This window comes from Hyperolius riggenbachi, chromosome 2 (assembly GCF_040937935.1).
Source record: "Hyperolius riggenbachi isolate aHypRig1 chromosome 2, aHypRig1.pri, whole genome shotgun sequence".
NCBI lineage: Eukaryota > Metazoa > Chordata > Amphibia > Anura > Hyperoliidae > Hyperolius > Hyperolius riggenbachi.
In genome coordinates this window covers 148,284,956-148,309,503 of record NC_090647.1, presented here as the reverse complement: position 1 = coordinate 148,309,503, position 24,548 = coordinate 148,284,956, and the positions used below count along the sequence as shown (strand labels likewise).

The window sequence follows — 24,548 nt, the reverse complement described above, 5'->3', positions numbered from 1 at the left end:
CCTTCAAAGGAATCTCTTTCCACATGTGCAGCAATAAGTCACTGGAGACTGACACGATTAAAGGCAATGCTGTCAACTTAAATTTTATTGCTCTTTCCAAGATGTCTACCAGGAAAAAGACAGCTTTATGGGACAATAACAAAATCAATAATCTGTTCCCTAGCTGTGCCTACTTCTAGTTGTGAACATAATTGTTGTAGCCAAAAGCCCAGAATTGGAGAGGAATCGGTGAAAGCTTTGCTGGTTCACGTTTTATAACCAAAATGGCCCACGGCTGTTAAAAGCAAACCTGTCATACACCCATGCAGGGAAACTAAACAAATGATAATGTTGAGAAAAGCAATGATTTGTATTTTGTTGCTATCCATTGTGCTTAAAACACCATCATCATGAAAAAACGTAAAATTTAAAAAGAGTACGCTTATGTATAAAATGTACATTTGTTCGAGAGGAAGATGCGGGGAGGAGATGCTGGATCAAAACCCGCCAGTGTCTCTTATGTAGGAAGGGATGAATTTCTAGATATTCTTATATCACAATATCTCTCCAGAAAGTGTTCCATGCTGGGCTTCCAATTCCAGCAAAATTCAAGTCAGTTACAATAGGTTGTAAAAATCTGACAGATCTGACAGGTTTTGGTCTAGTCCATCTCTTTGTGGGGGGATACTTGGGGTTTTCTTTATTTTCAAAAGCACTTACTGAATGGCAGTTACTCAGACAAAAGGCCAAAATAGTGTGCAAGCGATCAGGGAGACGGGCCAGCATCTTTGTATAGATCCATTCATAATTTATGTAAAGCATAAAATGAAATACTGAGAATCCCCCTGAGAAGCTGGACTAGTCCAAAACCTGTCAGTTCAGTCACACTTTTACTGCCTATATTAAGCATCAGTAATTTATATTACATTTTATACAGGGAGAAATGTACATTTTATACATATGCATTTTAATTTTACAATATTTTGCGATAGTGGTTGTCAGGCTCTGCCTCTGCTGGTGACATCTCTGTGAATGTGCTTCATGAACTTCCTCTCTTCACCAGCAGAGGTCAGTATGAACTAACCTTGAAGCATGTTGTTTCTCTGCCTGCAAGCAGAGGGCTCACTCCTCCAGAACTTGTTCTCCTCTACAGACTATTGTTGGGAAGAGATTTGAATGATCACCTGATGTATTTTGCACAAGGATATAAGCCAAGCTTGAGCGTACTCCAGTGCTAGCTCATCGTATGTGTGTTCTGGCCCTCCTAGTCTGAGTTTTTGGCCCCAGTATCTTGTGTGTTGTAATCCTGTGTTCTTGCTATTCTGTGTATGACCTATAGCCTTGCTCTCGGCAGGGCCGGATTTGTACTCTTTACCGCCCAAGGCCACAGTCACCCGCCGCCCCCCTTCAGTGTAGGTAACAAGATGACCCCTTCCCTCCAGTGTAGGTAACCAGGTGACCCCTCCTCCCTTGCCTCCAGTATAGGTAGCCAGATGACCACCTCCCCCCTCCCTCCAGTATAGTTAGCCAAATGACCCCCCCCTCCAGTATAGGTAGCCAGATGACCTACTCCCCCTTCCCTCCAATATAGGTAGCCAGATGACCCCCACAATATAGGTAGCCAGATGACCCCTCCCCCTTCCCTCCAGTATAGGTAGCCAGTAGTGATGGCCCGAACAGTTCGCCTGGCGAACCTCTCTGGGCCTCTTACTACTTCTGGGTCGCAATGACCCTGAGTAGTACGCCTGCGCTGCCCGGCGGAGCGTGTCCTAGATCGCGCTCCTGTTGCCGGGCACTCTCTGCGCATGAGCGTGACGTCACTCATGACGTCACGCACATGCGCAGAGAGTGCCAGGCAGCAGGGGCGCGATCTAGGACGCGCTCCACCGGGCAGCGCAGGTGTACTACTCAGGGTCATTGCGACCCGGAAGTAGTAAGAGGCCCATGGATTTAGAGATGTTCGCCGGCGAACGGTTCGGGAACCGTTCGCCACATCTCTAGTAGCCAGATGACCCCTCAGGGGCGTAACAATAGACCCTGCAAGGGATGCCTCCGCAGGGGGGCCCAGAAGCTAAGGGGCCCGTGGGGGGGGGGGGAATTTGAGAGACTGACAACTAAGGGCATGGAGAGAAAAAATGTATTCTGCTCTCGCACCATTGTTATATTGACTGCATGTGTCCACCACACAGATATGGAATCACATACACTTTGGAATTTGTACACTGTCTCTGCTCCCTAGGGTTCGTAAAAAAACATCTGTCTTACACTGCAGCTAAGTTCTGATGACTTCATGTACAACCTTACAACCAAAGGAGTCACAGGTTAAAAAAAAGTTGTAGACTGTCCCTTATCAGCAATCACTCCAAAGAGATTCCTAGATTCTTATCACACACGGGCTAATGTTCTTATGGTGTCTGATTACTTTTGCAACACATTGGAATGGGTAAGATTGATGTCTGACTGTCACTGCCTCATTGAGAGCTTTTTGTCTCATACTGAGTCCAAGATCCCGTAATAAGAGTATCAATCGGTGACATTCTGAATGTTTGCCAAAGTTACAGTGAATACTATATCTTGTGTTCAGCATGTCATTGTTGTCCCTCCATATTGCATGTGCTCTCATGTAGTAAAATAATAAGGCTGTGTGTGTATGTATACTGTACACTGGGAGCAGAGCTGCGCTGAGGGACTTGTTGCAAGGGGCTGGAGGAAGCCCCGTGTAAGTAGATCTGGGGGTAGCATAGATTGCCTGACATCTCCTTTAAGTCTAAGTGTTTTTATCTGCATGGGAAAAACACATTGGTCCTCAGTTTTCCTGTGCAGAAGGCGAGAGGGGTGGGGGGGGGGGGCATCCAAAGTTTCGCAGGGGGGCCCAGTGATGTCTAGTTACACCCCTGCAGGGTTTTCTTTGTTTTTAAAGGCATTTCCTGACCGGCTTTTAATAACACCTTATTGGCCAAACGCGATTCAATTTTATCTAAAAAATATCAAAGGAATGAATGAATACAAATTTAAAGGGGAACTCCAGTGAAAATAATGTAATAAAAATGTGCTTCATGTTTACAATAATTATGTATAAATGATTTAGTCAGTGTTTGCCCATTGTAAAATCTTTTAAATCCCTGATTTACATTCTGACATTTATCACACGGTGATATTTTTACTGCTGGCAGGTGCTTGCTTTTCTGGCAGTTGGAAACAGCTGTAAACAGCTATTTCCCACAATGCAGCAAGGTTCACAGACAGGAAACTGCCAGGAGTACCATGGTCCTCACAGTCTCCTGTGGGAGGGGTTTCACCATAATATCAGCCATACAGCGCCCCGATGAACCGTTTGTGAAAAGGAATAGATTTCTCATGTAAAATGGGGTATCAGCTACTGATTGGGATGAAGTTGAATTCTTGGTCATGGTTTCTCTTTAAGTATTTATATTTTTCTGTGTGATTTTTACAACACATCCGATCAGATTTTTATTTAAAAAAAAAAAAAAAAAAAAACGGAGAAATCGATTGTATTTTTTAATCTGAAAAATCTTTTCAAATTCTTATACAATCAATTGTTTTTATTGAAAAAATGGGAAAATTAACCGATATGATTGTATTATGTATGGCAGCCTTTAGGAGTCAGGGAGATCACATAGCTGGCTAAAAGTAAGATAATCATACAAGATATCTATCACAGATGTGGCATCCATTGTGGTCCTGACTCAAATTCAAAGTCAAAAGGCAGTTTACAGACTGCAGTGAGTGCAGTAAGACACTGGTATTTTCTAAGAATATTCTGTCTGCAATTTCCTGTGCTGCCAATGGAGGGCACCTGCATGAAATTTCCACTGCAACCACCTCCGAACACATACAATCTACTGCACACATACAGTATACTATAACTATTATCTGTTAAAACACTAATCCTGGGAATACACGGTACGTTTTTGAGCCATTTAGATGGCTCGATTGATCATTTCCGACATCCGATCTCCCGCCCAATCCATTCTGCGCTCGATTTTGCATAGCGAACAATGGGAAAAGATAAGAAAAATGTATGGAAGATAAGAGAATCGGGTGCGAAATCAAGCAGGGAATCGATCGGGCTGCAGAAGCGAGCCGTGAAAACGCACCGTGTATTCCCAGCATAACTTCCCAGAAGCCTTCTGTGCCAAATAACATATTTGTTTTTGCACAACTCACAATAAAATAATGACCAAATGCCGACAGCTCAGATTAAATGACTATTGCATACATGTTATTAATTGATTATTGTGAGAATCCGCTCAGCTGCCTGCGCAGGCAGGCAGCCTTTTGACCATTGTTTAGGTTTGCTTGCTGCAGGACTCTGGAAAGGAGACTTTCTGTCAGTTGTGCAGCTTGTGTTGCTGAGGGATTTGCATACATTAGTCATGCAAATCCGTTACCTGCCTTCTTTTGATGACTGGCACTATAAAAGCATTCTGCTCCCAGAATGCTTTGCTGGACATTTCCCTTTCATGGTCTGTTCCTGATGGACACTCCTGGAGTGTCAGCCATTCCTGTTTGTTAAAGTTATCTTAGTGTAATTCGTGGGAATGCACTAGGCAGGTTCCCTAGTGCAGTTAGGATTGCATTATCTGTTTTGCCTGTTCCGTCTGTCTTGTGTTTGGATCGCACAAGCCCTAGCGTTAGCGGCTGTGGATCCTTCTGATTGAGTCTGGAGTGTAGGTTGGAACAGCGGTTGTTTCTGCCTACCTCATCTGCTCTGTCTCCTTGGATCGCGCTAGCCACTTTTCGCTAGCGCTGTGGATCCTTCTGTTCTGTCTCCTGGGATCGCGCTAGCCACTTTCCGCTAGTGCTGTGGATCCTATCTCTCGCTTGTCCCTGTTTTCGTGTGTCTGTCTTGTCTGCTACGCTTGCTGGAGGCTCGGTGAGGTAACCGTTAAGCAAGCGCTCGCGTCCTCTGTTTCATGTTTGTCTGTTAATGGTTAGTTAGGCGTGCTTGTCTCTATTGTGCTTATCACATGGAGACCGCGCATAACCGCGTGCACTGTTGCGAATGAGTGCGGTGTTCGCGGTTAGCTAGCGTTTGTTATTTTCCGTATCTCCTCATTGTATTATGCTAACCTCGTATTCTGTTCTGATCTGCCTTGTGTCACGTCTGGCGATCGCACCTCTCGCGATCGCGTTCCTGTTTCATATCTGCTGTTGTGTGTGCACTGTCGCGGGGTGGCGACTAGTTTGGTGCACACACATACATCCTGTCCCTGTGCTCTTTCTCTTTACGGGTTCTTCAGCCCCGTTTATCGGGTTCTGTACAATTCCCATCTGGCATCTGTGGCTGTGCAGCGGCGGTGTTCGCCTGCACTCCACAGCGCCATCTGCCGGTGGGAATTGCCCTCTGCGGGTGCATAGCACCTAGCCTGGGTTTCCCAAAATCATACGCTGGTGGAGGGTTTTTGTTGTGTCAGTGCGCGTCTTGTGCGCTGACCACGAAAACGACCCCGCCACCGTTACAGAATATCCAGCCCAACCAAAATTCCCAGGGCAGAGGGAACCTTCGATTTGTTTCAGATGTCATTGCCTGAGGCAAAGGCATATGTGGATCCTATTATAGGTAGGATCGCACACTACATTAAAGCAGTTAAAAAGTCTGTCCTCGTTTCTGACCCCAACCCATATGGAGATTACCTAGATACTGGGTTGTTTGAACCGCCATTTGCCTCATGGGAGATTGGGGCCTTGTTGGAAGAGTTTGATTTCGATTGGAAAGCCTTTTGCGATTTTTATATCGCAAAGAGCGCGGATGACCTGAATGATTGTCTCGACTCTATGTACCTTTTGATCGATTCTGATGAATGTGATGAGTGTGATGTGGATCTGGTGATTTATGTGTGGCAGACTATTTTGGACGAATTGCACACACACCAACCAATTATTTCCAATAAAGAGACACCATTGTCACATGATTATTCCTGTCTTTCTGGGGTAAAGCAAGTGAGTTTGGACACTGTGCGACCTGAAATGAATGTGTGTGCCTCGACTGTGGATACCTGCGTGAATTCTGATGGAGTTTCTCCTGTTTGTTTAGAGGTTAAATCTGTGCGATCTGATGCCTGTTTCTCAGATGTTCCTGTCGATTGTGATCGGCGTGAGTGTGTCAGTTTTGTCAATGATTTGTGGGATCCTTTGTCATGTAAAAACAGATCTTCTTCTCTCAGTACTACTTTAAGATCCTCCATCTATGATCTTGCTATGGGGAAAATTCCCAAACTATGCAGTTTCAAGAGTAAAATTAATATGATTCCTCATGTTGTTGTCACAACTTCCCCTAACATTGTTCAGTATGAATGCTCAGACCTAGTCAGGTGTGAATGGGAGCCCCCGTTCCAGAAAAAACAGCTCGAAGCGTTGTCGTATGAATTGGAGAACGATTCAGAGTCGTTTTGTGAGTACTACATTGCCAGAAGTGAATCTGTCTTGAGAGCATGTATAAGTTATGCATCCGCCTTAAGAGAAAAAAAGGGGTGTGAATTTGACTTTGTGAGTCCGCTGATTTGTATGTGGAAAATGATTCTGAATGAATTACGTGTACGTCATTCAGGTGACGTTTGTAAAGGTACATTGTCAGCTGGCGTTTCTGAGATCCAGCAATCCCGCCTGGAGACCTCAGAATCCCTGTCTTTGGAGTGTTCGGTTTCGCAACCTAAAGCGATTGTGGATTTGCAAATTTTGCGTTCTGTCTCCTCGGTTTCGACATCGTTAGCCGAGTCTAAGAGTGATACAGCACTTTGGTTTTGTGAACCTGATACTGAAGCACCTTTGCTCTGTCCAGAGAAGATGTCTCTGAGCCTGCCCTGTATCATGAATAAAGACATTATGTCCACTCGCATTGACATTTGCGAGTCTGATTCTGAAGTAAGTACTGACTCTCCACCCAGTAATCTGGATGAGTCAATATTACCTTGTTTAAAATCTCCTGCAGTGTCCCTAGAGGCTCGTCTAGGTATTGCAACCATTGTTACCTGTTTCTCTGCTATTTTGGAATTGCAGTCTGGTTTGACTGCTATGGAGGAATTACCCTGCAGTGAAACGAAACTCAGAAGGCCAGAGTTCGTTTCACTAGATATTTCTGTGTATCCCTGTCCTGATGATGAAATTCAGTCTCAGTTTATGGTGGAACCTTCCCTGGGACATCTGCCCGGTTCACAAAATAAAGTTCAAGCTTTGCCCTGTAACATGGATAGTTCAGAATCCTTCTTAGGAAACTTGAAAAAGGACGTTCCTGAGGTCCTGTCTGACCTCCTGGAGATCTCCGAGTTCCTCCCAAAGGGTGCAGAACTTGTAGGAGACGTCTCCTGCCCCCCAAGTCCTTCTGAGGTGTTGCCCACTTCAGTAGGCATTGCTGCCTTGCTAGCTACCTTTTTAGCTCTGGTGGAGCTTCAGTCATGTGTAGTCAATGATGAATTTCTGTCAGATATCATTACAGTCATTGAGATTTTTAAGCCTGAGACCGAGTCTTCTTTTGAAAGACCAGTACCTGTGACCTCTACTCGTGACGATTTTCTGCCCGGTCCTGGTTTTAGTCTTGTCGTGCCGGACTCTGAGGTTGGCAGTTCCCCGACATGTCCTGCGGTTTCTCCTGTGCTGGTGTACCCCAGTGTGCTCTGTGACCCAGAAAGCCCAAGTGTGCCTCGGTTACCAGCGTACTCAGATGCTTCCTCGGTGGAGACATGTTCTGATTTAGCCTGCCTGCTTGCATGCCCAGAAGTGGTCCCTGAAAGTCCTGATCTTGATGGGTGTCCTGCTAATTCTGAATCTGGTACTGTCATAGGTTCCATGGGGGTGCTTGGTAGCTCTCCATGTGAGCCTGGTGAGCGTTCTGGCTTCTTGGAATCTCTGCGGAGCTTCAAGGCGTTCTGGGAGATTCCGAGAGAAGTTTTGCTTGGTACCCTGAATACGATCAACAGCGGCTTTGTTTTGAAAGAGACACTTCGAACAGGTTTTGTGGCAGATTTGGTATTTTTGGACGCTCCTTGGAAGGTGGTGGGTATTGTCTGGAGGGTGTCGATGGCTTCTTCTCTGGTATCCACAGTCCTGATGGGTGTTACGCTGAGAATTGTAGTGCTGACGGGCATGTTTCGGTGGCTTCTGTTTCCGATGAGGTCGGTTTCAGGTGGACTGACTCTGGAATTGGACCTTGTCGGGCTGGCCCGACCTTCATGAGTCTTCTGTTAAAGTGGTTTGGAGATATCAGTTTTGAGGGTCGTCTGGAATTCGACACTAGGAGGGGGGGTACTGTGAGAATCCGCTCAGCTGCCTGCGCAGGCAGGCAGCCTTTTGACCATTGTTTAGGTTTGCTTGCTGCAGGACTCTGGAAAGGAGACTTTCTGTCAGTTGTGCAGCTTGTGTTGCTGAGGGATTTGCATACATTAGTCATGCAAATCCGTTACCTGCCTTCTTTTGATGACTGGCACTATAAAAGCATTCAGCTCCCAGAATGCTTTGCTGGACATTTCCCTTTCATGGTCTGTTCCTGATGGATAGGCAGGTTCCCTAGTGCAGTTTGGATTGCATTATCTGTTTTGCCTGTTCCGTCTGTCTGTGTTTGGATTGCACAAGCCCTAGCGTTAGAGGCTGTGGATCCTTCTGATTGAGTCTGGAGTGTAGGTTGGAACAGCGGTTGTTTCTGCCTACCTCATCTGTTCTGTCTCCAGGGATCGCGCTAGCCACTTTTCGCTAGCGCTGTGGATCCTTCTGTTCTGTCTCCTTGGATCGTGCTAGCCACTTTTCGCTAGCGCTGTGGATCCTTCTGTTCTGTCTCCTGGGATCGCGCTAGCCACTTTCCGCTAGTGCTGTGGATCCTATCTCTCGCTTGTCCCTGTTTTCGTGTGTCTGTCTTGTCTGCTACGCTTGCCGGAGGCTCGGTGAGGTAACCGTTAAGCAAGCGCTCGCGTCCTCTGTTTCATGTTTGTCTGTTAATGGTTAGTTAGGCGTGCTTGTCTCTATTGTGCTTATCACGTGGAGACCGCGCATAACCGCGTGCACTGTTGCGAATGAGTGCGGTGTTCGCGGTTAGCTAGCGTTTGTTATTTTCCGTATCTCCTCATTGTATTATTTGCTGTGCCTTTGCTAACCTCGTATTCTGTTCTGATCTGCCTTGTGTCACGTCTGGCGATCGCGTTCCTGTTTCATATCTGCTGTTGTGTGTGCACTGTCGCGGGGTGGCGACTAGTTTGGTGCACACACATACATCCTGTCCCTGTGCTCTTTCTCTTTACGGGCTCTTCAGCCTCGTTTATCGGGTTCTGTACAATTCCCATCTGGCATCTGTGGCTGTGCAGCGGCGGTGTTCGCCTGCACTCCACAGCGCCATCTGCCGGTGGGAATTGCCCTCTGCGGGTGCATAGCACCTAGCCTGGGTTTCCCAAAATCATACGCTGGTGGAGGGTTTTTGTTGTGTCAGTGCGCGTCTTGTGCGCTGACCACGAAAACGACCCCGCCACCGTTACAATTATTATTGATTTATATAGTGCCAGCATCTTCCATGGCGCTGTACAGCATAATACTACCCTGTATGATGTTGTACAGTGCCATGGAAGATGCTGGCACTATATATTTCCTGTATAGTGCCAATAACAATACAAAATAAACTATTCAACAGTTAACAGTACAAGACAATGATAGATTACCGCGGATGCAATGAACAAATTAACTAAAACATTTTACACAGGGGTGGGAGGTATGCACACCCATTACACAGCATTGTGAGACAAAAAGGGGACGAGAGCCCTAGCCAAAAGCCAAAAGGTTGATGTCGGATGCACACCTAAAAGGTGCAGTGATCACGTGGCGGGGAGCCTGCCCCTGCATCACCGCACCGCGTAAATCTGACTTCATATGACTCTGCGCCACGGTGTGGCAATGGGGTCATATGCATATGCCCGCCCCCTGCTCAGTGACATACTCTCTGCTTTGCAAGAAGTACGCATCACAAAGAGGGAAACAAGTAAGGCACTCCTGTTATGCAGTCCACAGTGTACCTGCTGGATGCGCAAGCGGGTGGTGGGTACAGGGCACAATTGCTGCAGCATTTGTAATGCATACAGACTATCTATTATCAGTACTGAGCACACCGGTTGCCTCAAACTGGAAGCAGGCCTGATTTCTCGAGACCTATTGTATACAGGTATTGCCGGTCTCTACATTTTTTTAGTCATTGCAATTAGGTAGAAAGTATATCACTGAGATTCCTGTCGGCCTCACCATGCTCCTGGAGCTCCTCAGTGTGTCGCCCATTGACTTGCATTACTGCACGGTTCATGCGTTAACAAGCTGTAGACTTTGCAATGGCATTGGGGTGATTTGGATACTTCTGTTGTGCCACGTCCAGTGTCCAGTGTGCAAGGGCCCTGAAGGGATAGGAAAGTACGTGAAGGGAAGCTGTGCACAAATTGGTAAAAATGGTGGTGTAATGTCCCAGGAAGATGCAGCTGCGGGCACGCAGGGTGCTTCCGCAGCTTCCTCAGTTTCCGTGGTGGGTGGTTCACCCGTTCCTCTAGCGTGTAGCACGCCGAGGACAGCATTGTCAGTTGCTCATAGGGTTGCTGTATCGCGCGGGCGCGCGCACAGACAGGACCTTTATGCCTGGAAGGAGGCGCATCAGCTGACCGGCCGGTTGGCTGACGTCAGAGGAGACTCACGGCGCTCCTGATTGGCTGATTGGAGTGGGCGCGGCCGTGGGGTCTCCTCTGCTTCTTAAGCCTTCGGGAATCACTCGCAACCTGTCTGCTGTTGCGAATACTCTGTGTGAGCGCTCAGACCTTAGATAGTATTCGGTGTGCTTTGATCTGGGAGGAAACCAGGGATTTCACACAAGACTAGGATTATTGTACTATTGTTATTACTTGATATTCTGTGTATGACTCTGGCTCTCCTCTGACCTCTGCCCTTGCTTATCGATTCTGTACTTCTGCCCATCTGATCCTGTTGCTGACTTTTGTACTGTCTCTGCCTGCCATGCCAGTTACCGATCCTAGCCTGTCTGACCACTCTACTGACCAGTGAGCCCTTGTCACTGGTGAGGTGCTTCTGATAGTACCCACCAGCTCCTCTGGTGAGGTCTTGTTAAACTATTCAGTACTGTTGCACCAAGCACTATACACTCAGTATACTGTTAGCTATACTTGTATTATTGGTGATTCTGCAGATCATCACATAATCAGGTATAGTGTCTGCATTATTGGTGATACTGCAGATCACACAATAATCAAACGTCTGTGTTGCTACACCAATCGTTACAGGTGGCCAGTAGCCACCAGGAGGCGCCGCCACTAGGGGGCTTTACCTGATTGCGTCATTATGCGACGCATGAGAAGCCCCCGGGGGGACAGTGAACGGAGAGGACGAGCCGCGCAACTTCCAGGCAGCAGGCTGGGACCTTACACCACCGTGGAACAGGTGAGATGTCCCCTATCTGCCTTCCGCTGCACCTACTCTGCTTTAAAAATGGCAGCAGAAGAGGTAGTCCCCGGTTGCGTGACATCATCGTAGCGGGTCGGCGGCCATTCATATCGGCGGGTCGTTCGTAAGTCGGGCGTTCGTAAAACGGGGACTACCTGTATTACTCCCGTTCGCTTCTGCGCTCGATTTCTCATAGAAGTGAATGGAAAAAGATAAGAAAAATGAGCGAAGATAAAAGAATTGAGCGCAGAATCTAAGGCAGAATCGAACAGAAAAAACGATCGGGTCGGAAAATCGCACAAAAAAAGTAACGTGTGTACGAGCATTAGGCTGCTGTGTGCGGTCTATGCTGGGAGGAGAGACACTGTTAAAGACCCTGATAATGCCTTTGTAAACAGTCATAGAAGTGAAGACATCAAACAAACATTGCTGGAAGCGTAATCCCTTATGCTGAATACACACGGTGCATTCGCGCACTCGATTTCCCGCTCATTTCCCGTCGATTTGTTTATTTCCAACATGTCCGATTTGGATTTCGATGGATTGTTAGGTCGATTCGCATGCAAAGTATGCCAAATCGACCTAACGATCCATCAAAATCAAAATCGGACATGTTGGAAATAAACAAATCGACGGGAATCGAGCGGGAAATCGAGTGCGCGAACGCACCGTGTGTATCCAGCATTACCAACACCTGAATAAGATTCTTTCAGGAAGGTGATTAATAAACTATACACTTAGGAGTTGATATTAACTTCCCTGTACAGGAACATGGTCCAGTCCTGCAGAGCCGACATTTTCGTTATCTAGAAATGAGGGGACGCTTTTACAGCAGAGAGGCAGACCTGTGTGAGGAAAGAAACTGTTCCTAGTACTTGTGGTAATGTGTGCCCTAACATTCAGCATTAAAAAAGTTTTTTTTAATCAATTGTGTTCCTTTGAAAAGAAACAGATATGGTATTCATATCCCTCTCATTGTATGCTCACATTACTCTACTTTCCTGATAGCTCTAGTGACCATATAGGTTATGAAATGTCTTGTTGAAGGCAGGGTTAGCGGCAGGATCAAGTGTATGTGTCTGTGTGTGTCTGTGTGTGCATGTGACCTTTGGGACCATTGATATGTTTGAGCCAAGTTGAAAAGTACAAAGTCTGTATGCATGTTTAAGTAATACGGTTAAGCACGAGGGACAGAGAAATCACACCATTCGAACACATGGCATTTTTTCTCCAGCAACAAGCAGTATGTCTAAAATAACACAATTTTTCTGTGCAACCTAGACATCCTGAATCTTCCTAACATGGGAAAGCGTCTGATAGTTGCCTATGGTCTCTGGGCCATAGGTGGTCCACTGGGACTACACCACATATACTTGGAACGGGATAGTCATGCTTTACTTTTGATGCTAACTTGGGGAGGATTCGGAGTAGGCTGGACATGGGACTTTTGGAAGATTCCTGGACTTGTATCCAAATTTAATAAACAGGAAAAGAAGAAAACACAGACAGTGGACACTGGAATACCATCTGCAAGTATCATTAATTTTATGACACAAGTGGTCACTGGAATTTATTTTGGTATAGTTGCTGCAATTGGACTATCAAGCTTGACCAGTTATTATGTGTTAGCACTGCCACTTGCTGTTGGTTTAGGAGTACATCTTGTGGCATGTGCAGGCGAACAAACCTCTAAGCTGAAGAACACAATGATAGCTGCTTTCCTGACATCTCCTATATTTTATGGACGAGCTGTTTCCATGATTCCCATTAGTCTTGCTGCCAGTATTACCTCCCAACAAAATCGCCACTGCCGGCAGCACAAGCAAAAGAAAGAAAACCTAAGCCTTCGCTTATATCGTCTAGGGCTGGCATACTTAGCTTTCACCGGTCCTCTGGCCTATAGTGCACTGGTGAATACAAGTCGCACTGTAAGCTATATAGCTGAAAGCATTGGGGCCCTGCTTGGATGGCTAAGTTTCTTTCCTACTCTCAGTGGAATGGTGGAAAAGATTCTTCTTCTACCATACAGGATTTGGGGCCTTTTTACAGGGGGAGGAGGATTCCAAAGTCAGTACTTCAAAGAGTGGGAAAAGATCTATGAATTTGTGTCCAGCTTCCAGGATGAAAAGGAAGAGATGGCAAGCAAGGTAAGAATTGATGCTTATAATCAATATTTGTTATCTCATTTTTCAGTTTAGTTTTCAATTGACAATAGAGATATTTCAGTGAAAATAATAAAAGTCCACAGTTTGTCTTGAATTTACTAGCATACGTTTCAAGTGATCATTTGAGTAATATCTCACCAAAGGTTAACAGACTTCAGCAGTAGAAAAGTCCTGCTAATGGAGTCAACCTTTGCTTTTCTATGCTGTCACTTTAAATCTAAACAGCTCTTGGTCACATGGGTTAAAATGCCATAGCATTGTCTCCTAATGCTGAAACCTGTTTGTTGTCTTTCCTGCTATGCTAATGCAAATTAAAGCAGTCCTATATTTTGTGACTGCATATATAACTGGTGGAAGGCTGTATAATCTACAAACCGTTTTTGTTTTTTCTTGTTTTCTTTAAAGTGTTCCTGAAGTAAAAATGTAAAGAATACTTACTTAGATACTTACCTTACTAGAGGGATACCTAGATACCTTAGCAGAGGGATACTTAGATACTTACCTTAGTAGAGGGAAGCCTGTGAATAGTCCAGAGGATTCCCCCATTGTCCATGACCACACTGATACAGTGCTGTGACTAGTGTTGGGCGAACAGTGTTCGCCACTGTTCGGGTTCTGCAGAACATCACCCTGTTCGGGTGATGTTCGGGTTCGGTCGAACACCTGATGGTGTTCGGCCAAACTGTTCGGCCATATGGCCGAACTAAGAGCGCATGGCCGAACGTTACCCGAACGTTCGGCTAGCACTGTGATTGGCCGAACGGGTCACGTGTAGTGTTGGGCGAACATCTAGATGTTCGGGTTCGGGCCGAACATGGCCGAACTCCGAACATAATGGAAGTCAATGGGGACCCGAACTTTCGTGCTTTGTAAAGCCTCCTTACATGCTACATACCCCAAATTTACAGGGTATGTGCACCTTGAGAGTGGGTACAAGAGGGGAAAAAAATTAGCAAAAAGAGCTTATAGTTTTTGAGAAAATCGATTTTAAAGTTTCAAAGGGAAAACTGTCTTTTAAATGCGGGAAATGTCTGTTTTCTTTGCACAGGTAACATGCTTTTTGTCGGCATGCAGTCATAAATGTAATACATATAAGAGGTTCCAGGAAAAGGGACCGGTAACGCTAACCCAGCAGCAGCACACGTGATGGAACAAGAGGAGGGTGGCGCAGGAGGAGAAGGCCACGCTTTGAGACACAACAACCCAGGCCTTGCATGAGGACAAGAAGCGTGCGGATAGCAATTTGCATTTTGTCGCCATGCAGTCATAAATGTAATACAGATGAGAGGTTCAATAAACAGGGACCGGAAACGCTAACCCATCACAGATGTTCATTGTTCATGTTACTTGGTTGGGGTCCGGGAGTGTTGCGTAGTCGTTTCCAATCCAGGATTGATTCATTTTAATTTGAGTCAGACGGTCTGCATTTTCTGTGGAGAGGCGGATACGCCGCCGATCTGTGACGATGCCTCCGGCAGCACTGAAACAGCGTTCCGACATAACGCTGGCTGCCGGGCAAGCCAGCACCTCTATTGCGTACATTGCCAGTTTGTGCCAGGTGTCTAGCTTCGATACCCAATAGTTGAAGGGTGCAGATGGATTGTTCAACACAGCTACGCCATCTGACATGTAGTCCTTGACCATCTTCTCCAGGCGATCGGTGTTGGAGGTGGATCTGCACGCTTGCTGTTCTGTGTGCTGCTGCATGGGTGTCAGAAAATTTTCCCACTCCAAGGACACTGCCGATACCATTCCCTTTTGGGCACTAGCTGCGGCTTGTGTTGTTTGCTGCCCTCCTGGTCGTCCTGGGTTTGCGGAAGTCAGTCTGTCGGCGTACAACTGGCTAGAGGAGGGGGAGGATGTCAATCTCCTCTCTAAAGTCTCCACAAGGGCCTGCTGGTATTCTTCCATTTTGACCTGTCTGGCTCTTTCTTCAAGCAGTTTTGGAACATTGTGTTTGTACCGTGGATCCAGAAGGGTATAAACCCAGTAATTGGTGTTGTCCAGAATGCGCACAATGCGTGGGTCGCGTTCAATGCAGTCCTAGGCCGAAGAGGTCATAGCCTAGGGTCACAAAACCTGTTTATTGGGCAATTTCAATGGTGGCGAGTCTGACGTACATAAATCGCAGCAATGGCCGTTAGCAACGTCTGAATCTCACGAAATGTCTCATGCAGGTAGAAGACATATTGTTAGACTTGGGCTCCAAAGATGGGTTCCCTACATCTCTGCAAACCAGAGTTACAGGGCTCCAAATTTGGTAAAATCCCCCATAGGCTTTCATTGGGCCTCCTATTTACAGTTCCAAAATCTCACATCTTTTCAAAGGGCAATTACTCAGCAGTGGCAAATTTTCTAGCATTGTAGGGACCCTTAGGGGGAACATGACTGGTGAATTTCGGGCCCCTAGGCCGAAGAGGTCATAGCCTAGGGTCACAAAAACCTGTTTATTGGGGCTATTTCAATGGTAGTGATGGTGACGTACATAAATCGCAGCAATGGCCGTTAGCAAAGTCTGAATCTCACGAAATGTCTCATGCAGGTAGAAGACATATTGTTAGACTTGGATTCCAAAGATGGGGCCCCTACATCTCTGCAAACCAGAGTTACAGGGGTCCAAAATTGGTAAAATCCCCCATAGGATTTCATTGGCTCCCTATTTCACTTTCCAAAATCTCACATCTTTTCAAAGGGCAATGGCTCAGCAGTACCAAATTTTCTAGCATTGTAGGGACCCTTAGGGGGAACATGACTGGTGAGTTTCGGGCCCCTAGGCCGAAGAGGTCATAGCCTAGGGTCACAAAAACCTGTTTATTTGGGCTATTTCAATGGAAGTGATGGTGGCGTACATAAATCTCAGCCATGGCCGTTAGCAACGTCTGAATCTCACGAAATGTCTCATGCAGGTAGAAGACATATTGTTAGACTTAGATTCCAAAGATGGGGTCCCTACATCTCTGCAAACCAGAGTTACAGGGGTCCAAAATTGGTAAAATCCCCCATAGGCTTTCATTGGGCCTCCTATTTACCGTTCCAAAATCTCACACCATTTCAAAGGGCAATGGCTCAGCAGTGGCAAAACTCACCAGTCATGTTCCCCCTAAGGGTCCCTACAATGCTAGAAAATTTGGTACTGCTGAGCCATTGCCCTTTGAAAAGATGTGAGATTTTGGAAAGTGAAATAGGGAGCCAATGAAATCCTATGGGGGATTTTACCAATTTTGGACCCCTGTAACTCTGGTTTGCAGAGATGTAGGGACCCCATCTTTGGAATCCAAGTCTAACAATATGTCTTCTACCTGCATGAGACATTTCGTGAGATTCAGACTTTGCTAACGGCCATTGCTGCGATTTATGTACGTCACCATCACTACCATTGAAATAGCCCCAATAAACAGGTTTTTGTGACCCTAGGCTATGACCTCTTCGGCCTAGGGGCCCGAAACTCACCAGTCATGTTCCCCCTAAGGGTCCCTACAATGCTAGAAAATTTGGTACTGCTGAGCCATTGCCCTTTGAAAAGATGTGAGATTTTGGAAAGTGAAATAGGGAGCCAATGAAATCCTATGGGGGATTTTACCAATTTTGGACCCCTGTAACTCTGGTTTGCAGAGATGTAGGGGCCCCATCTTTGGAATCCAAGTCTAACAATATGTCTTCTACCTGCATGAGACATTTCGTGAGATTCAGACTTTGCTAACGGCCATTGCTGCGATTTATGTACGTCACCATCACTACCATTGAAATAGCCCCAATAAACAGGTTTTTGTGACCCTAGGCTATGACCTCTTCGGCCTAGGGGCCCGAAACTCACCAGTCATGTTCCCCCTAAGGGTCCCTACAATGCTAGAAAATTTGGTACTGCTGAGCCATTGCCCTTTGAAAAGATGTGAGATTTTGGAAAGTGAAATAGGGAGCCAATGAAATCCTATGGGGGATTTTACCAATTTTGGACCCCTGTAACTCTGGTTTGCAGAGATGTAGGGGCCCCATCTTTGGAATCCAAGTCTAACAATATGTCTTCTACCTGCATGAGACATTTCGTGAGATTCAGACTTTGCTAACGGCCATTGCTGCGATTTATGTACGTCACCATCACTACCATTGAAATAGCCCCAATAAACAGGTTTTTGTGACCCTAGGCTATGACCTCTTCGGCCTAGGGGCCCGAAACTCACCAGTCATGTTCCCCCTAAGGGTCCCTACAATGCTAGAAAATTTGCCACTGCTGAGTAATTGCCCTTTGAAAAGATGTGAGATTTTGGAACTGTAAATAGGAGGCCCAATGAAAGCCTATGGGGGATTTTACCAAATTTGGAGCCCTGTAACTCTGGTTTGCAGAGATGTAGGGAACCCATCTTTGGAGCCCAAGTCTAACAATATGTCTTCTACCTGCATGAGACATTTCGTGAGATTCAGACGTTGCTAACGGCCATTGCTGCGATTTATGTACGTCAGACTCGCCACCATTGAAATTGCCCAATAAACAGGTTTTGTGACCCTAGGCTATGACCTCTTCGGCCTAGGACTGCATTGAACGCGACCCAAGCATTGTGCGCATTCTGGACAACACCAATTACTGGGTTTATACCCTTCTGGATCCACGGTACAAACACAAAGTTCCAAAACTGCTTGAAGAAAGAGCCAGACAGGTCAAAATGGAAGAATACCAGCAGGCCCTTGTGGAGACTTTAGAGAGGAGATTGACATCCTCCCCCTCCTCCAGCCAGTTGTACGCCGACAGACTGACTTCCGCAAACCCAGGACGACCAGGAGGGCAGCAAACAACACAAGCCGCAGCTAGTGCCCAAAAGGGAATGGTATCGGCAGTGTCCTTGGAGTGGGAAAATTTTCTGACACCCATGCAGCAGCACACAGAACAGCAAGCGTGCAGATCCACCTCCAACACCGATCGCCTGGAGAAGATGGTCAAGGACTACATGTCAGATGGCGTAGCTGTGTTGAACAATCCATCTGCACCCTTCAACTATTGGGTATCGAAGCTAGACACCTGGCACAAACTGGCAATGTACGCAATAGAGGTGCTGGCTTGCCCGGCAGCCAGCGTTATGTCGGAACGCTGTTTCAGTGCTGCCGGAGGCATCGTCACAGATCGGCGGCGTATCCGCCTCTCCACAGAAAATGCAGACCGTCTGACTCAAATTAAAATGAATCAATCCTGGATTGGAAACGACTACGCAACACTCCCGGACCCCAACCAAGTAACATGAACAATGAACATCTGTGATGGGTTAGCGTTTCCGGTCCCTGTTTATTGAACCTCTCATCTGTATTACATTTATGACTGCATGGCGACAAAATGCAAATTGCTATCCGCACGCTTCTTGTCCTCATGCAAGGCCTGGGTTGTTGTGTCTCAAAGCGTGGCCTTCTCCTCCTGCGCCACCCTCCTCTTGTTCCATCACGTGTGCTGCTGCTGGGTTAGCGTTACCGGTCCCTTTTCCTGGAACCTCTTATATGTATTACATTTATGACTGCATGCCGACAAAAAGCATGTTACCTGTGCAAAGAAAACAGACATTTCCCGCATTTAAAAGACAGTTTTCCCTTTGAAACTTTAAAATCGATTTTCTCAAAAACTATAAGCTCTTTTTGCTAAATTTTTTTCCCTCTTGTACCCACTCCCAAGGTGCACATACCCTGTAAATTTGGGGTATGTAGCATGTAAGGAGGCTTTACAAAGCACAAAAGTTCGGGTCCCCATTGACTTCCATTATGTTCGGAGTTCGGGTCGAACACCCGAACATCGCGGCCATGTTCGGCCTGTTCGGCCCGAACCCGAACATCTAGATGTTCGCCCAACACTAGCTGTGACCCTATAAGCAAATCCAACAAGAGCTTGTCAGATTTGCACTCGTGGCCACACTCCCCTCCCTATATAAGCATGGCAGGACTGTGCCTGCGTGCACAAAGCTGCTCATTCACAGCTTTGTGCTACTGCGCAGACACACAAGGCATGCTCATGCTCACACAAGGCATGCTCATGCTCATACATGGAGAGAAGCATGGTAGTGATGAAGAAGAGCGTTCTGGCATGCAGTGGAGGGGTCCAGGAGGATTCCTTTTTTTATGTTGGATTGCGTTTGTCCATACCTATTTTTTTATCTAACGTGGGTCCAAGCTTTAACCCTCCTGGCGGTTTGCAAAAAAATCGCCAGGGGGCAGCAAATCTTTTTTTTTAAATTTTTTTTTTTTTTTTTCATGTAGCGAGACAAAGTCTCGCTACATGATAGCCGCTGCTCAGCGGCATCCCCCCAGCCCCTCCGATCGCCGCCGGCGATCGGAGATCCGGAGATCCCGTTCAAAGAACGGGATCTCCTGGAGGGCTTCCCCCGTCGCCATGGCGACGGGCGGGATGACGTCACCGACGTCATCGACGTCGTGACGTCAGAGGGGACTCCGATCTGCCCCATAGCGCTGCCTGGCACTGATTGGCCAGGCAGCGCACGGGGTCTGGGGGGGGGGGGCGCCCGCGGCGAGAGGAATTGCGGCGGATCGGCGGGTAGCGGCGGCGATCGGGCACTGCACGCAGCTAGCAAAGTGCTAGCTGCGTGCAGCAAAAAAAAAATTATGCAAATCGGCCCAGCGGGGCCTGAGCGGTGCCTTCCGGCGGCATAGCCCGAACTCAGTTCGGGCTTACCGCCAGGAAGGTTAAGACACACCAAAATGCATTCTACAACTTGTCACGGTTAAAATGATACAACATGTGCCTCATTTAGTAACAAACTGGTGGTGCACTCTCCACAACTACACTGGATGTATATATACGTCCTGTCATCATTAAGTGGTTAATATTCTCATGTCAAACATCTACCAAAGGAGGTAGTAGGGTTAGGGTTTTTTAAGGGTAAGGTTGTTGCAGGTTTACATTTTGCTATGTTAATTTTGATTCCAAATGGGGATGAGCATCCTCCACATGAGTATCCTCCACCACCCCGCTCCACCCCCCCCCCCCCACCCCCACCCCCGGCGTTCCCCGGCGTTCCCCGGCGATAGCGGCGTTTGAATGTTCGACGACCGCCGCTAGCGGCAATACATTACCTGATCCGGCCGGTGCGTATCCCTGCTGTCACCGCTGCTCCTTCTCTGCTGGGCCCCGGCAGGCTTCACTTCTTCCTGTCCCCACAGGAAGTTTAAACAGTAGAGCACCCTCTACTGTTTAAGCTTACCCAGACAGGAGGTACAGTGAAGCTGCAGCCCTGGAGCCCAGAGAAGAAGACAGCGGAGACCGGGGGACTCGCGCCGGCCGGATCAGGTAATGTATGAGGGGGGGGGGGGGGGGAACGATACAAGTGCTTTTTTCCTGTTGGACAAAGAGTCAAAGCCCTAAACCAGTACACTATCCAGCTATTATCCAGATCATTGTGTGCACGTGGCAGAGGATTTCCAAACTGCGCAGGAGCTACAAGTATTGTGGGTTACTGCTTCCAGGGCAAGGATGGTGACCCTAGGGGAAGGTTGGGGCCAGTCTGGACAGTTTTCTCAGGCGTTGGAGGCAATCAGAGGGAAAAGGAGGACACAGTCTGCACTCCAGCAACTTTAATAGATAAATATTTTGATTGACCCCTGGCGCCTAGGATGTCCTTTAATGACAATGATCTGAATTAGGAAAACATCCTGATGACCAAATCTATATGCTTTCTACACTGCCACCATTGAGTCTGTCCTCTGCTCCTCCATCATTGTCTGGTACTCTGGGGCAAACGCAAAGGACAGGCACAAACTACAGAGGGTAATCAATGCTGCTGAGAAGATCATCGGGTCACCCCTGCCTCCTCTGGATCTCCTTCATACATCTCGATTGATGTCCAGGGCCAACAGGATCACCCAAGACCCTTCACACCCGGGCAGCCGCTTCTTCGATCTCCTTCCCTTAGGCCGCCGTTATAGGACCATCTGCACCAAAACCGCCAGGCATAGAAACATCTTCTTCCCCCAAGCGGTCCTCCTACTCAACTCGTGCACTATCCCTTGACATTCCCTAATCCTCCTTAGCTGGCCCAGCGGAGGAGTGTTTGCCTGTAAGATATCCCCAATGCAATATATGCTACCATATCATGTTTATTTTTGCACAAATTGTCCTGCCTACCTACACTATGAGCTGTTGTGGTTGTTGTTAGTCAATTGTAATTGTAAATTTTATTGTTGCTCTGTAGTTTTTATTCTATACCATATTGATGCGATCTATTGATCAATGCACTACCTGTACTTTGCCAATGGCCATGTGTCCACAAATAATTCCGGGTGCGACGTCTGTCGCACTTGGCAAATAAAGTTGATTCTGATTCTGATTCAAAGTCAGCTCCAGAACTTGGAATATGAAAGTGCAGAAGCAATTATATTGAAATGGTAGTCTTTTACTCATTTGGGTCAGCCAATATGATACCTTCCCGTTTGTAAAAAATTTTAGGTAATTTATGGCTATCAAGGTACAATTCTCTAATTAGCATTAAACATTGTTACTGATGGGACATTACCATACACAAAGCTACTTTCTTTGACTTTAGTGCTACTTTAAGTGGTTCTTCTATTAACACATCCTGTATTTAACAATATCATTTGCTTTTGGTGTTTACATCAGATTCTAGGAGTTAGCCCTGGGACTACAATGGAAGATATAAGCCATCATTATCGAGACTTGGTAAAGATTTGGCACCCAGATCACAACAGACACCGTCCTGAGGAGGCAGAGCAACATTTTATTGAAATACAAGCAGCTTATGAAACACTCATGCGTCTTCGAAAAATAAAGAATCCTACAGACTGACAAAGAATAACTGCTACATCAGGAAGTAACATGCCTTATAAAGTTCTCTGTTCACATGGACCATTTGGTTTAAAAAATAAAGTTGTACAATAATAATGTCTTATAACCCATAACAACAAATCAGATATTATTTTACTAATGTGAGTTCAGTGTTGAAGTCACTTTGATTACTGAATATTTCCTGCTGTATTTTGCACAGTTTTAATAGGATTCCTCAAAAAATGGTCTAACAAATCTTGATATTCAATTAAAATATTCATTAATAAGATGATATGGACTATAGTATTGCAATGTGTACTTTTAGTAAACACTTCTCTTCAGGATATACTGTAGCAGTGGTTCATCAAGCTTAAAGTGTACCTGAGAAGAGTAAAAAAAATGTTTTATACATACCTGGGGCTTCCTCCAGCTCCCTTCAAGCTACGTACACACATACGACAACGATCGTTAGTTGTGAACGACGAACGATCTTTTAATTGATGAAAGAACGACCTAAGCAAAAGTAGTTTTTAAAAGTGTGTAACGATCTGATTGTTTGTTAACGAACGATCCGGAACAAAATGTACGTTACACTATAAAACTAACGTTACGTACATTACATTACAGAACGAGAACTCATACTATAGATAATAGAGCGTTGAAAACACATAAAAAAAAACACTTTGTCCTGTTCTAGTGTCCATTAAAATTACAATTATGGTATAATCAAGGAGCAATTAACGTGTCACAGGACACATTCATAGAACGAGCGTTAAATAACAAAAACCACGTGTTGCGCTTGCGCATTAAAATGAAAGTTCTATGGAGCTATAACGAAATGTGCATGTCAAGCCTAGTACGAATGACCGTTTTCTAACGATGTACTAGTTTTGCAAACGATCGTCGTTTAAAAAAATCCGCCAAGGCAGATCTTTCGTTTTTAACGATCTAGCTCGTCCATCGTTTGACTTAAAGAGACACTGAAGCGAGACTAAATCTCGCTTCAGGTCTTATATATAGCAGGGGCACGTGTGCCCCTGCTAAAACGCCGCTATCCCGCGGCTTAACGGGGGTCCCTTCACCCCCAACCCACCCCCCGCAAAAGTTGGTCGTAAAATGGTCGCTGGTAATCTTCTTCCTGGAGGCAGGGCTAACAGCTGCAGCCCTGCCTCCCGGCGCGTCTATCAGACGCGCATCGCCGCCTCTCCCCCGCCCCTCTCAGTGAAGGAAGACTGAGAGGGGCGGGGGAGAGGCGGAGATACGCGTCTGACAGACGCGCATGGGGCAGGGCTGCGGCGGTTAGCCCTGCCCCAACCAGGAAGCGTTCCCTTGCTGCACGGAAGGGGTTTGGGGGGACAGGGACCCCCGTTAAGCCGCGCTATAGCGGCGTTTTAGCAGGGGCACGCATGCCCCTGCTAGCTATGAGGTCTGAAGCGAGATCTATTCTCGCTTCAGACTCTCTTTAATGATCGTAGGAGGGTTTTTTTAAGCGATCGTCGTTTGAAATGATCGGGGAACGATTGTTTCAAACCACTATAGTCGCATGTGTGTACGCACCTTCAGGCTGATCGGTCCCTTGCCGTATTCCCATGCAGCCAGGATCCTCCCATAGGCGGCCCAGTAATTTCATACATCGGCACCAGTCAATGCAGGTGCCGTCTGGTCGCACATGCTCCCCTAGTACTGCGCAGACTCAGAACTCTCCCAGTGACAGGTATGTGATGGGGTCGTACATTTGATTCTGTAGTGTAGGAATTACCACCAGGAGAAAAGCAGGTGGAAGTATCGCAACGCAACCTAGGTCCATGAATTTATATTTTTCTTTCTTTATAAATGTCATGCAGCAAAATACATAAGGGTCTATTTCCACTAGGAGCTGCAGCTATTCCCGATTTGGCCACGACTCCCGTACTGCTGCAAAGCCGCACCCTGAAACGCTTAGCCAATGCGCATTAACAAAGATAGGCAACGTTTCCCCGCCCCTCTTGCATGCGGGGAAACGCTGCAGGTTTGGCTCAGATCGGAAATGGAGGCTGACATATTTATTTCCTTTTAAATAATACCACTTGCCTGGCAGTCCTGCTGGTCTACAGCAAAGTCCCCGTCATCCAGGATTCAGGCAATCGGAAGTCTCAACTAACCGGCATGCCTGAGGGATAATGGGGACCTCTTTTGGGGGCTTTCTGTGGGAGCTAGCAGGCTTTTAA

The 24,548-nt window shown here is 46.5% G+C and overlaps 1 protein-coding gene across 1 annotated transcript; it reads left to right on the top strand.

Annotated features, from left to right (window-relative positions):
• Positions 1-12,564: 12,564 nt before the first annotated feature.
• Positions 12,565-22,635, top strand: DNAJC22 (DnaJ heat shock protein family (Hsp40) member C22). The gene is made up of 2 exons (XM_068265188.1): positions 12,565-13,556; positions 22,177-22,635. Exons 1-2 carry the CDS (start codon positions 12,711-12,713, stop codon positions 22,360-22,362), a joined length of 1,032 nt encoding a protein of 343 aa, XP_068121289.1. The 5' UTR covers positions 12,565-12,710; the 3' UTR covers positions 22,363-22,635.
• The last annotated feature ends 1,913 nt before the right edge of the window (positions 22,636-24,548 follow it).

Bases quoted from the DNA above. Each gene is read 5' to 3' on its own strand.
- DNAJC22 (XM_068265188.1), top strand. From the start codon at position 12,711: ATGGGAAAGCGTCTGATAGTTGCCTATGGTCTCTGGGCCATAGGTGGT. The intron at 13,557-22,176 runs GTAAGAATTGAT...TGTTTACATCAG, and splicing joins AGGAAGAGATGGCAAGCAAG to ATTCTAGGAGTTAGCCCTGG.